At 42.7% G+C, this 11,559-nt stretch overlaps 1 protein-coding gene across 1 annotated transcript; it reads right to left on the reverse strand.

The window, feature by feature from the left end:
- Positions 1 to 1,458: 1,458 nt before the first annotated feature.
- rrm2 (ribonucleotide reductase M2 polypeptide) lies at positions 1,459 to 10,777 on the reverse strand. The gene is made up of 10 exons (XM_043677964.2): positions 10,502 to 10,777; positions 10,299 to 10,373; positions 9,790 to 9,939; positions 7,406 to 7,522; positions 7,167 to 7,300; positions 6,982 to 7,076; positions 4,505 to 4,638; positions 2,826 to 2,930; positions 2,062 to 2,175; positions 1,459 to 1,982 (listed from the first exon to the last, which is right to left on the reverse strand). The coding sequence occupies exons 1-10, from the start codon at positions 10,595 to 10,597 to the stop codon at positions 1,830 to 1,832; spliced, it is 1,173 nt and encodes a 390-aa protein (XP_043533899.1). The 5' UTR covers positions 10,598 to 10,777; the 3' UTR covers positions 1,459 to 1,829.
- Positions 10,778 to 11,559: the final 782 nt, after the last annotated feature.

Genomic DNA, 11,559 nt, shown 5'->3' on the forward strand with positions numbered 1-11,559 from the left:
CAGCTGGGGCACTGCTGATGTACTACAACATAGAGATTACTAAAGACAACACCATGTAGTTTATATAACTTTTGTTTTTAATCACAGATTGATACAAATTAAGCATGAGTGTAGAATTTATGTTGATAATATTTTTTAAACACATCAGGATTAAAAGTAATATGGAATTACCCAAGTTTTGAACAACTGCAGGAGTTTCCGTTAACAGCAAAAGGAACAGTAATGCTACCATATATCTGGCATCCTTTGTTTCCCTTGGTAAAAGTTCACTGGCTTGCAACATAGATGAAAGATACCTCATGAATTTTTTCAGTGCATTTTGTAAACAGTACCTGCCACTGCACTGATGAATAAAAATCAAATCAGTTGCTTTGTCTGGATACTTCATTGTTGGGAGTTGCGCTGAATCAGGGGAAGTATTCCATCACACCTGTGCATTGTAAATGATGGGTTTGTATTGGGTGAGGTGCATAAACAATAAGAGTTCCATGTGACAAAACTTCTATGATCTTCAACCTTTTTGTAATAGGCTGCTAAATTACATTTCTGGTCAGCAAAAGTGAGGACTGCAGATGCTGGAAATCAGTCTAGATTAGAGTGGCACTGGAAAAGGACAGCATGTCAGTTAGCATTTGAGGAGCAGGAAAGTCAGTATTTCGGGGAAAAGCCCTTCATCAGGAATGAAGGCAGAGAGCCTCCAGTGTGGAGAGATAAATGTGAGTGGGTGGGGCAAAGGTAGCAAAGAGTACAATTGGTGCATGGGGAGGAATGTAATACGTCAGAGGAGGGTGGAATGGATAGGTGGGAAGGAAGTTTGGCAAGTAAGACAAGAGACAGAGAGCGTAAAAAAGAGGAAACTGGTGAAGTTCACATTGATGCCCTGGGGTTGAAGTGTTCTGAGGCAGAAGATGAGGTGTTCTTCGTCCAGACATCAGGTGGCGCGGGACTGGTGCTTTAGGGAACATCTCCGGAACAGCCGCACCAATCAACCCCACCGCTCTGTGGCCCAACATTTCAACTCCCTCTCGTACTCTACCAAGGACATGCAAGTCCTGGGCCTCCTCCACCGCCAAGACTTGCAGTGTGCCCTGATTTAATATACTAGACTAGGATCTTGGGAATTAGCATTCATTTTAGGCTGCAACTATTAAAACAGCTAATTGATACATTTGCATTTGAGGATAGGGGACACCCAGTTTTTGAATAATCAAGATAGAGGTCAACAGATCAAGTACTGAGAGAAGAGAGAAATTTGTGTAGGAAGGAGATGGAGGCATGCCAGCCATGAGCCAACTGAATGGTATAAGTGTCAAATGGTTGATGCCAACTATTTTAGATCTGTTCTAATATCTTCCATGCATTACCATGTTATTCTTAGGAGCACCTGTTTCTATTGCACTACTCACATGAATTTAAAACCCTACCAGGTGCTATAAAACTGGTCATGAAGCAAGGCACTAGAGTACAAAAAAGTTTGAATTTTATTTAGAAAGTGCATTTTCATTAAAATATGTACATTAAAACTATAACAAATATCTATGAAACAAAAAAATGCTCACTGAAACAGTTGAATCAACCAAAAAATATTGCCTTAAAATGCTGGTGCAATGTAGTTTACTGTAAACCGTGCAATTTCACGATTAAAATGTTCAGAGGTAATGCAATCACCTCTATCTTCTTGAAACCTGTTAAAAGAGAATGTGCAAGTCTAATTGAAATGTAGATCATACAGACCAGTATCCAATCCAGTCAATGATATGTGGGACTATAAACTCAAGTAAAGTTTATTCCATCTAGTTTTGCAGACACATGCAATTCTTTAGGTCCATTTAAAAATCTGCATCTAGTGTGAATGAATTATCAGCTGTATTAGCCATTACACCCATTCTCTGGTACTCGCCAACTCGCTTTTCAAAAAAGTTGGTTTTGCCCTCCAATGAGATATTCTCCATAAAGTCAAATGGATTCTCCACTTTGTAGATCTACAAAGGAAAAACAAAGTCATTAGTTTAAGTTCAGTGAACTTGGCATTTTTATAGACTTAGTCTGGTTGCAACATACCTTCTGAAAACCCAGTTCCAACATCAGTCTGTCAGCTACAAACTCAATGTAACGTTTCATTAAGATGCAGTTCATCCCAATCAGGTTCACTGGTAAAGATTCTGTCAGAAATTCCTGAAAAGACATTTCATATTTAAATCTTTCACATTAGCACCTTCTCCCCACCACACCAAATGTTCCTTGTCCTACAGAATGTTGACCTTCACTCATACATTACAGCTACAAGTTATAACTCTATACACTTAAGTGTACAGGGCTAGCTAGGAGACATGGTAGGATGCAACATGTTACTTCTCCGAAGTGAGGGAAGGAGGAGAAGAAGGCATGATAAGCTAGTTGAGTGCTTGCTAACAAGCAAGCTGGGTGTGGCCAGAGAAAAACACAACCAAATCAGCCTTTATGTTTGCTCAGACTCATCAGGAGCAGTGACAGGGAGTTATTGAGAGCTGGAGAAACAGGGCAATTCAAAGCAGAGCAAGTGAAGTTCTTCCTGACCACACATATGCACTGAGTCACCACTTGTTCTGATTTTGTATGCTCTATTCTGACAATGACAAGCCACTGTCTTTAAACAATGTCATCTGTAACCTGTCTATCTCCAGTGTGTGCTAAAGCTCACCCCAGCCCAATTTGAGACTCTTTGGTGATACAGGATTAACAGCATTTAAACTGGAACTAGACAGATAACTAGGTATTATTTTTCTTTCCATAAAACCTGAAAGAAATTATGTCTTGCAATGGAAGGGATCAAAGACAGAAATTACCTGCTCAATTTGGACAGCATCCTGAATGACTGACCGTACACTTTCTTCTGAAGGTTTGTGTACCAAGTGCTTGAACATAAGACAGGCAAAATCACAATGCAGACCCTAGAATGTTAGAGCAAGTGAAATAACAGAATTAGTAGATCTGTATTGGGAGCAATATGTATAGTTGAACCTGACACCCCAGTACTATGAGGCAGCAGTGCTAACCACTGAGCCACTGTGCCACCCAAGTTTGTAGTAAAGAACAGGTAGACAGCTAAGAATAATGGTCAAATAGTAAAAAAAAAGCAGCAACCTATCCTAGGGTTGATGCTTTCCAGAAAAGCCAAAGTAGCATTTGCCTAATCTAAGAGTCGCAATTAACAACATTTTCACTAGCGGGAGTAGTTTTAAGTTGTGCTTCAAGGACTGTTTAAGGAGGGTGGTAAGGGCAAGCCAGGGAACTATAGACCAGTGAGCCTGATGTCGGTGGTGGGCAGGTTGTTGGAGGGAATCCTGAGGGACAGGATGTACACGTATTTGGAAAGGCAAGCACTGATTAGTGATAGACAACACTGGGTCCTCCACTTTTTGTCATTTACATAAATGATTTGGATGCGAGCATAAGAGGTACAGTTAGTAAGTTTGCAGATGACACCAAAATTGGAGGTGTAGTGGACAGCGAAGAAGGTTACCTCAGATTACAACAGGATCTAGACCAGATGGGGCCAATGGGCTGAGAAGTGGCAGATGGAGTTTAATTCAGCTAAACAAGAGGTGCTGCATTTTGGAAAAGCAAATCTAGCAGGACTTATACGCTTAATGGTAAGGTCCTATGGAGTGTTGCTGAACAAAGAGACCTTGGAGTGCAGATTCATAGCTCCTTGAAAGTAGAGTCGCAGGTAGATAGGATAATGAAGGCGGCGTTTGGTATGCTTTCCTTTATTGGTCAGAGTATTGAGTACAGGAGTTGGGAGGTCATGTTGCAGCTGTACAGGACATTGGTTAGGCCACTGTTGGAATATTGCGTGCAATTCTGGTCTCCTTCCTATGGGAAAGATGTTGTGAAACTTGAAAGAGTTTGGAAAAGATTCACAAGGATGTTGCCAGAGTTGGAGGATCTGAGCTATGGGGAGAGGCTGAACAAGCTGGTGCTGTTTTTCCTGGAGGGTCAGAGGCTTATAGAAATTTACAAAATTATGAGGGGCATGGATAGGGTAAATAGACAAAGTATTTTCCCTGGGGTGGGGGAGTCCAGAACTAGAAAACATAGGTTTAGGGTGAGAGGGGAATAATATAAAAGAGACCCAAGGGGCAACGCTTACACGCAGAGGATGGTATGTGCATGGAATGAGCTGAGAGGAAGTGGTGGAGACTGGTACAATTGGAACATTTAAAAGGCATTTGGAGGGGTATATGAATATGAAGGGTTTGGAGGGATATGAGCAAGGTGCTGGCAGGTGGGACTAGATTGGGTTGGGATATCTGGTTGGCATGGACAGGTTGGACCAAAGGGTCTGTTTCCATGCTGTACATCTCTAATGACTCTATGAAACATAGAACATTACAGCGCAATACAGGCCCTTTGGCCAACCTGTGGAACTAAACTCAAGCCTAGCCATCCATGGATTAAGTTAATCAAATCCAAAATGCAAGGAACAAATGCATGTAATTGACAACCAGTTGAGATATCATACCTCATCTCTGCTGATCAGCTCATTGGAGAATGTTAGCCCTGGCATTAATCCTCGTTTCTTCAACCAAAAAATAGCAGCAAAGGAGCCAGAGAAAAATATTCCTTCAACAGCAGCAAACGCTACTACTCGCTCTCCTGCCAAAAAATAAGTGGATTCAAATGTTCATGTGTGAATCACCATTATGCAATGATCAAACCTAATAGATTCCAGTTTTAAAATACCAATTCACAAACAAGGCTACTGCATTGCTAAATTCCAGCCAAAGGCTAGAACAATTATCAAATTCAAATGATCTCCCAAATGGCAAAAGGTTTATGGAGTAGAATCCAGGTAACAATGCCTCTTCTGCAATGATGCTGGGGAAATAATGGGGCGCCATGATTCTGCAGCAATTGCCTCAGACTTCACAATAAAGGAATCTAATAGCATTCCAAAAAAATCAAGGGGTAGAAGATGGAAGGCAGTAAATATAATAACCATCTCCAAGAGAAAAATGCACCAGACAAACTAAAGATCAATACGTCCCTGGGACCAAATAGCTGCAACCTAGGATAAAGTGGCAGTGGTTAGCACTGCTGCCTCACAGCGCCAGAGACCCGGGTTCAATTCCCGACTCAGGCGACTGACTGTGTGGAGTTTGCACATTCTCCCCATGCCTGCGTGGGTTTCCTCCGGGTGCTCCGGTTTCCTGCCACAGTCCAAAGATGTGCAGGTCAGGTGAATTGGCCATGCTAAATTGCCTGTAGTGTTAGGTAAAGGGGTAAATGTACGGGAATGGGTGGGTTACGCTTCGGCGGGTCGGTGTGGACTTGTTGGGCCGAAGGGCCTGTTTCCACACTAAGTAATCTAATCTAATCTAATCTTCCAGGAATTCTGGATAAATTCCAGGATTGGAAAACAGTCAACTTCCAAACACAGGAGGGAGACCATAACTAGTGACTATAGGCTGGTTAGCTTAACAGCTCATTGAAAAACAAACATTCCAGTCTATTGTAACCAGTGCAACAGAACATTGAGAAATACATACAAGAGTCAGCATTCTATATGAGGAGGAAACTATTCAGCTAAGTTGCATTCCTTGCAATATTAAGAAGCACAGCAGAATTAGTGGAACCTGCAATTGCACTACAGTCTGGCTTCCAAAAAAAAGGTATTGATAAAGCCAAAGGGATTAGTACTGAGGCCACAGTTATTTACAATCTATTAATAACTTTGAAACAAATCAAAAAAAAGTTTGTGGATGACAAAAATAGGCAAGAAGCCAAGTGATGAGCATGATACAAAGTCAAGAGGAATATAGGCTGAAGCCAGTGTGCGATGGCAAATGAATTATGTGATAAAGTAGGAAAGTATGCCAAAATTATATTAAGTACTAATCAGACAAGTACAATGCAGGGTCAAGGTTTGATCCCTTACCCAAAGATAGGCATTCTGACATTGGCAGTCCAGAGACGTTTCTAGGTTAATATCAGGTATGGATGAATTGTCTTAAGACAAGAGATGTCAAGTAGATCACTACATAATAAAGCCAATAATATGAGGCAATAATTGATGCAAAGATTCTTAGGACTTTAGGGTAGATGCAGAGGTGGCTATACCCTGTAGTGGGAGAAATCTAGAACAAAGGGCATAATATGCAAGCAGTTTCCCATTCTTAAGATAGTGGAATATCATGAGGGTAGTAATCTATGTAATTTTTCATCTAAGTCTGCAGAAATTAGAGGCAAGAGTAGACAAGGTGAAGATGATTTTTAACCAGGAAGGGAATCAAAGGGGGTGGCATGGTGGCTTAGTGGTTAGCACTGCTGACTCACAGCACTAGGGACTTTGGTTCAATTCCAGCCTTAGGCAACTGTCTGCGTGGAGTTTGCACATTCTCCACATGTGTGCACGGGCTTCCTCCTACAGACCAAATATGTAGGTGGATTGCCATGGGAAATGTAGGTGTGTGTCACGGTGGGATTCTTTGGAGATTCAGTGTGGACTTGATGAGCCAATGGCCTGCTTCCACACTGTACACCTTTATGTTAAAAAACTGTGGAGCAGAGGTTTAAAATCAGATCAAGCAAGATATTGTGGAATGTGACAGCAGATTTGATGGGCTAAGTGGCCTACTTCTGCCCCTACATCTTATGGTAGAAAGCAATGGTTTTGACACCACTTTTGAAGAGATATTTAAATACTTGAAAGATTTGTCCCAGTGAAAAAGAAAAGCATCAGTTGTGACTAAATAAAGATGTTAGCGGTATTCAATGGAAAAGAAACATGTACAATTCTGTGATGGTTACAAAGGGCTGGAAGTGCCATTCTTTCGTCATTTCAACTGATTGGAAGTGCCATTCACCTATTACATAGGTAGCTACCCATAATAGGCACCTGTTGTGATCATCAATAAATGTTGCAAGATGTTGAATGGCAAAACAATCTTACAGGGGAAAATTACCCATTTCTCCTCTACATACATTCACTGTCCTTACCAAATGTTGCTTGACGGTCACCAATCCAACGCAGTGCCCAGTCAGCCTTCTTTTTCACACAAGGTAGAGTTTCAATTGCATTGAACAGATACTCCCTAGGAAGAAACACAATGAACATGTTTAAAAATACGGCTTAAGAATGGCTGAAAACCTAATGTGCCTTGAACCCCAAAGAATCCAGTTACCTCTCCTTAGGATCCTTGATGTATGTATCAATAAGAAGACTGTACATTTCAGAGTGAATATTTTCCATTGCAATTTGGAATCCATAGAAACAACGAGCTTCGGTTACTTGCACTTCTTGACTGAAACGTTCCACCTATTGACATTACATAACACCATGATCACCAATGCATAACTCCAATGAAGATGTCTACTACCCCACAAAAGAAAGGCATTCCAAAAATTAAAAAGTAAAAATTACCAAGTTTTCATTTACAATGCCATCACTTGCTGCAAAGAATGCCAGGACATAAGAAATGAAGTGTTTCTCTTCAGATTTCAGGGAATCCCAGTGTTGGAGATCTTTTGAGAGGTCAACCTATTAGCACAATTTACAAGCATTAGTACTTTCACACAACAGTAGTTAAAAAAACATTTCTCAATTCAGATAGAAAAGTCCAAAATATTACAAAGAGGTTAGACCAGAGTGCTTCATCACTGGTCAGCCAAGTACATGTTATTGCAAGCACCCATGATAAAGGTCATGGCTTAAGTGAGCTGACATTCAGAAAAAGGTAGGCACCGATGACATGGCAGCTGCTGCCTCACAGCGCCAGGGAGCAGGGTTCCAGCCTTGGGCAACCATCTGCGTTGAATTTTCATATTCAACCTGTATCTGCTTGGGTTTCTACCTAGTGCTCCAACTTTCTCCCACAGTCCAAAGATATGCAGGTTAGGTGGATTTGCCATGCTAAATTGCCCATAGTGTTCAGAGAGGAGTAGGTTAGGTTCATTAGCCATGGGAAGCATGGCGTTACGGGTGGGGTGGAATGCTGTTTGGAGGGTCAGTGTGGCTTGTAAGGCCAAATGGCCTCTTTCCACACTGTATGGATTCTCTAGATGGATGGAGATCATCTCCCAGTACACGGATTGGGAAAGGCAGGGAGAGAGTGACTGGATAATGAAAGAGCAAAGTACTGTAGGGGTTGGCATTGGAAGGAGGGCAACAGGACAGCACATCCAGATGGTGAAAGGAGAAAGTACAATGATGATTCAGCAGAAGGTTTACCAGACCAATTCCAGGATTGACAAAACATACATATGAAGAGATTGACTAAGTTAAGATTGCTTTCATTGGAGTTCAGACGAATGAGGGAGGATCTTAGAGGCTTAAATTCTAACAGGATGGGGTAAACAGACAAGGTCTTTCGCCTGGGGTTCGGGAGTCCAGAACTAGAGGGCATAGGTTTAGAGTGAGAGGGAAAAAGTTTAAAAGGGACCCAAGGGGCAATCTTTTCAGAGGGTAGTGAGTGTATGGAACGAGCTGCCAAACGAAGTGGTGGAGACTGGTAAAATTACAACATTTACAAAGGCATCCAGATGGGTGTATGATTAGGAAGGGTTTAGAGGGATATGGGCCAAGTGTTGGCAAATGGGACTAGATTAGGTTAGGATATCTGGTCAGCATGGACAAGTTGGACCGAAGGGTCTGCTTCCGTGCTGTACATCTCCATTACTATATAGGGTAGATACAGGGAAGATGTTCCGATGATGTGTGCGTCCAGAACCAGGAGTCACAGTCTGAGGGTTAGGGGTAGACTATTTAGGACGGATTCTGGATTAGTGGTGCTAGAAGAGCACAGCAGTTCAGGCAGCATCCAAGGAGCAGTAAAATTGACATTTCGGGCAAAAGCCCCTCATCAGGAATAAAGGCAAAGAGCCTGAAGGGTGGAGATATAAGCTAGAGGAGGGTGGGGGTGGGGAGGAAGTAGCATAGAGAACTCCCTGAGATTCTTGTAGCGAGAGTAGGAAAACTTCAAGGCAGGCATCCTTGCAAGAGGATTCGCAGATGGGTTAAAGTCAACTAGGTAAAAACAATACTGCAGATGCTGGAAACCAGATTCTGGATTAGTGGTGCTGGAAGAGCACAACAGTTCAGGCAGCATCCGAGGAGATAGGACAGAGATGAGGAGACATGTCTTCTCCCCCCCGGAGTGGTGAGCCTGTGGAGTTCATTACCACAGCAAGTGGTTGATGCCAAAACATTGAATGCATTCAAAGGCAACTAGACATAGCACTCGGGGTGAATGGGATCAAAGGCTATGGGGACAAAGCAGGATTAGGCTCACCAGTGATTGGCAGAGAAGGCCTAGAGGGCCTCCTCCTGCTCCTAACTTCTACATGCCTATGTAACTACTCTGTTACAAAAAATAAAGGGGGCAACAGCATACAGATTCACTTTTTTGATAGTCTCCCTTTCACGTGGGCAATGTCAGAATTCAGTGTACACCCTAGCCATGGGCCTGTAGGACAGTTAAAAGCAATGGTTCAGGAGTTACGAGACTGGGCATGGATGACATAAAAGCGGGAAGCCTTGTTTTTAGAACAAAGGCTGCTAATACACCGCTTAGTGATCTCTTTTAGTTTAAAAGTTTTCAAATTTCTGAGAGAGGATGGCCCATTCGGGATAGCTTCTCCTAACGAGTTGCCTAACCATTAAAAAAAACCCTGAGGGCGGTGGAACTGGGAACTAAAAATATTTCGTGAGCAGACAGGGATTCAGTGAATAGATCTGGTGGTAAAACTGAAGAAAATAACTTGCAGAGGCAGGGCCTAGTGAATGTAGACTTTAAACTAGAAACTCACCTCTTCTGCTGTCCAAAAAGACGCCTCTGCTTTTTTATACATTCGCCAGATGTCGTGGTATTGTATGGGAAAGATAACAAAACGGCGCGGATTCTCTTTCAGTAAAGGCTCGTCGTTTAAATTCGAGTGATCCGATGGTTCAGATTTCAGCTGGAAATAAATATTTAAAAAGTTACAGAGCATTCACAAGTCTATTCACAATTTCCTATTCCAGTGGCGAAACATTTTGTGTTAGTCACTTCTTCATAAAGAAATGAAAAAAAAAAAGTGTTAAAACTTGAGATTTTTAATATATATTTATATTAAGTTCAGTTCACAAAAAAAAGCCATTGATCCTTCAGGAAAGAAAAGTAAATTCGTTCTATGGGCGCAGAGCCATTTTTTTTGGCGCCAGAATGTAACTAGTTACACAAAGGTGGGTGGGGTGGGGTGGACAGGACAAGAGGGCTTTAATTTTGCGTTAACCTTTACATTTCAAGGCTTATCCACACAAAGATGATAAAACTTACTGTTACATCGGCGTCCACCAGAATCTTGCGGGCGGTTTTGCTGGCCAAGATACGAGTGCTGCTCAAAGAAGGCGGCTGCAGAAGAAGAAAAAGCAGAGAGAAAACGCACAATGATCAGTCAAACCCCGCCAGTTCCTTTTACTCCTGGAGAGTTTCGCTTCCAGAAAGGATCGCCCCGGGTGCAAACGTTCAAAAGAGCTCACCGTGTTCTCCTTGTCCTCCTTCAAACAGACTTTGCTCATCTGAGCAGAGACGACATTCTCGTTTCTGGCAGCGAGGGGTGTGCGGACTGACAACATCTTTGTCGTGATGACCGGGCAGCTGTGCGGATAGATTTATTCCAGTGCAAAATAAATAAACTCGCTCTAGATCTCTGATGGATTATGTGGGAGAGGAAACCCTGAAGAAACTAAATAAAACAACAATTAAACCGACTCTGGGTCTGCTTGCTGAGCTTAAGCGGATTCCTGCAGAGATCTACTCGGAGACAATCAGCTACAGCCCAGAGCGCGCGCCGGCTTGCTCCTCAAATCCTGTTCAGAATTTGGCGCGGAATCCGAGCGCCCAATCAGCAGCGGCGGGGGCCGCCCCCCCTTTGTGACGTTACGTCGCCATCGGCCAATCGGCCGTCGCCTGGCTGTTCGCGGGAATTTCGATTTCGCTCCCTCCCGCCGGGATGGTGTTTGCGCGGAAATTAGACCCAGGCAGAGAGGGTCAGCGTTGGCGGGAAAAGGACAGAGGAAAGCAACTTTCACATTTATGTTTCAGCCTTTACACAAATGCAATCTTTCTCACCTCCCCCAGCCCCCCCCCCCCCCCCCCCCCCAATTCCGTAAGAGTTTCTGTTTGAATAAGCAATATGGATTGCAGTGAAACCACATTCCCCCCCTCCCCCCACGAACCAGATTCTCAACCTGATTTCCAATCAGTACCAACCGTTTCCTCAAAAAATTGCAAAGTCATTACCGCATTACTCACCGATTTTAAATAACGTCAATCCGTCCGGTTTTGCTTTGCAATGATGATTGCGCAGCGGGAACTTTTAACAGAAACTTGTAAAGACAAAAGCTTTCGCTGTAATGATTGAGATATATCACAAGTTTGAAACAGAACTGGCGGCAAGAAACTGCAGTGTAAACATCTTTACATTAAAGGAATAATGACGGACACTGTCAGAGTGGTACAAGTTTCACTGCCAACTATCATTTGTATTTAGGTAGGTTTAATACCGTGGGTTTGATGCGTTAATTTCAAATGCAAC

This window comes from Chiloscyllium plagiosum, unplaced genomic scaffold (assembly GCF_037043375.1).
Source record: "Chiloscyllium plagiosum isolate Xiang-an unplaced genomic scaffold, Cpla_swu_hap1 HiC_scaffold_3, whole genome shotgun sequence".
NCBI classification, from domain to species: domain Eukaryota; kingdom Metazoa; phylum Chordata; class Chondrichthyes; order Orectolobiformes; family Hemiscylliidae; genus Chiloscyllium; species Chiloscyllium plagiosum.

Bases quoted from the DNA above. Each gene is read 5' to 3' on its own strand.
- rrm2 (XM_043677964.2), bottom strand. From the start codon at position 10,597: ATGTTGTCAGTCCGCACACCCCTCGCTGCCAGAAACGAGAATGTCGTC. The intron at 7,523-9,789 runs GTGAGTTTCTAG...TTGTGCTAATAG, and splicing joins CTTTTTGGACAGCAGAAGAG to GTTGACCTCTCAAAAGATCT. The intron at 2,931-4,504 runs GTATGATATCTC...CTAACATTCTAG, and splicing joins AGCTGATCAGCAGAGATGAG to GGTCTGCATTGTGATTTTGC.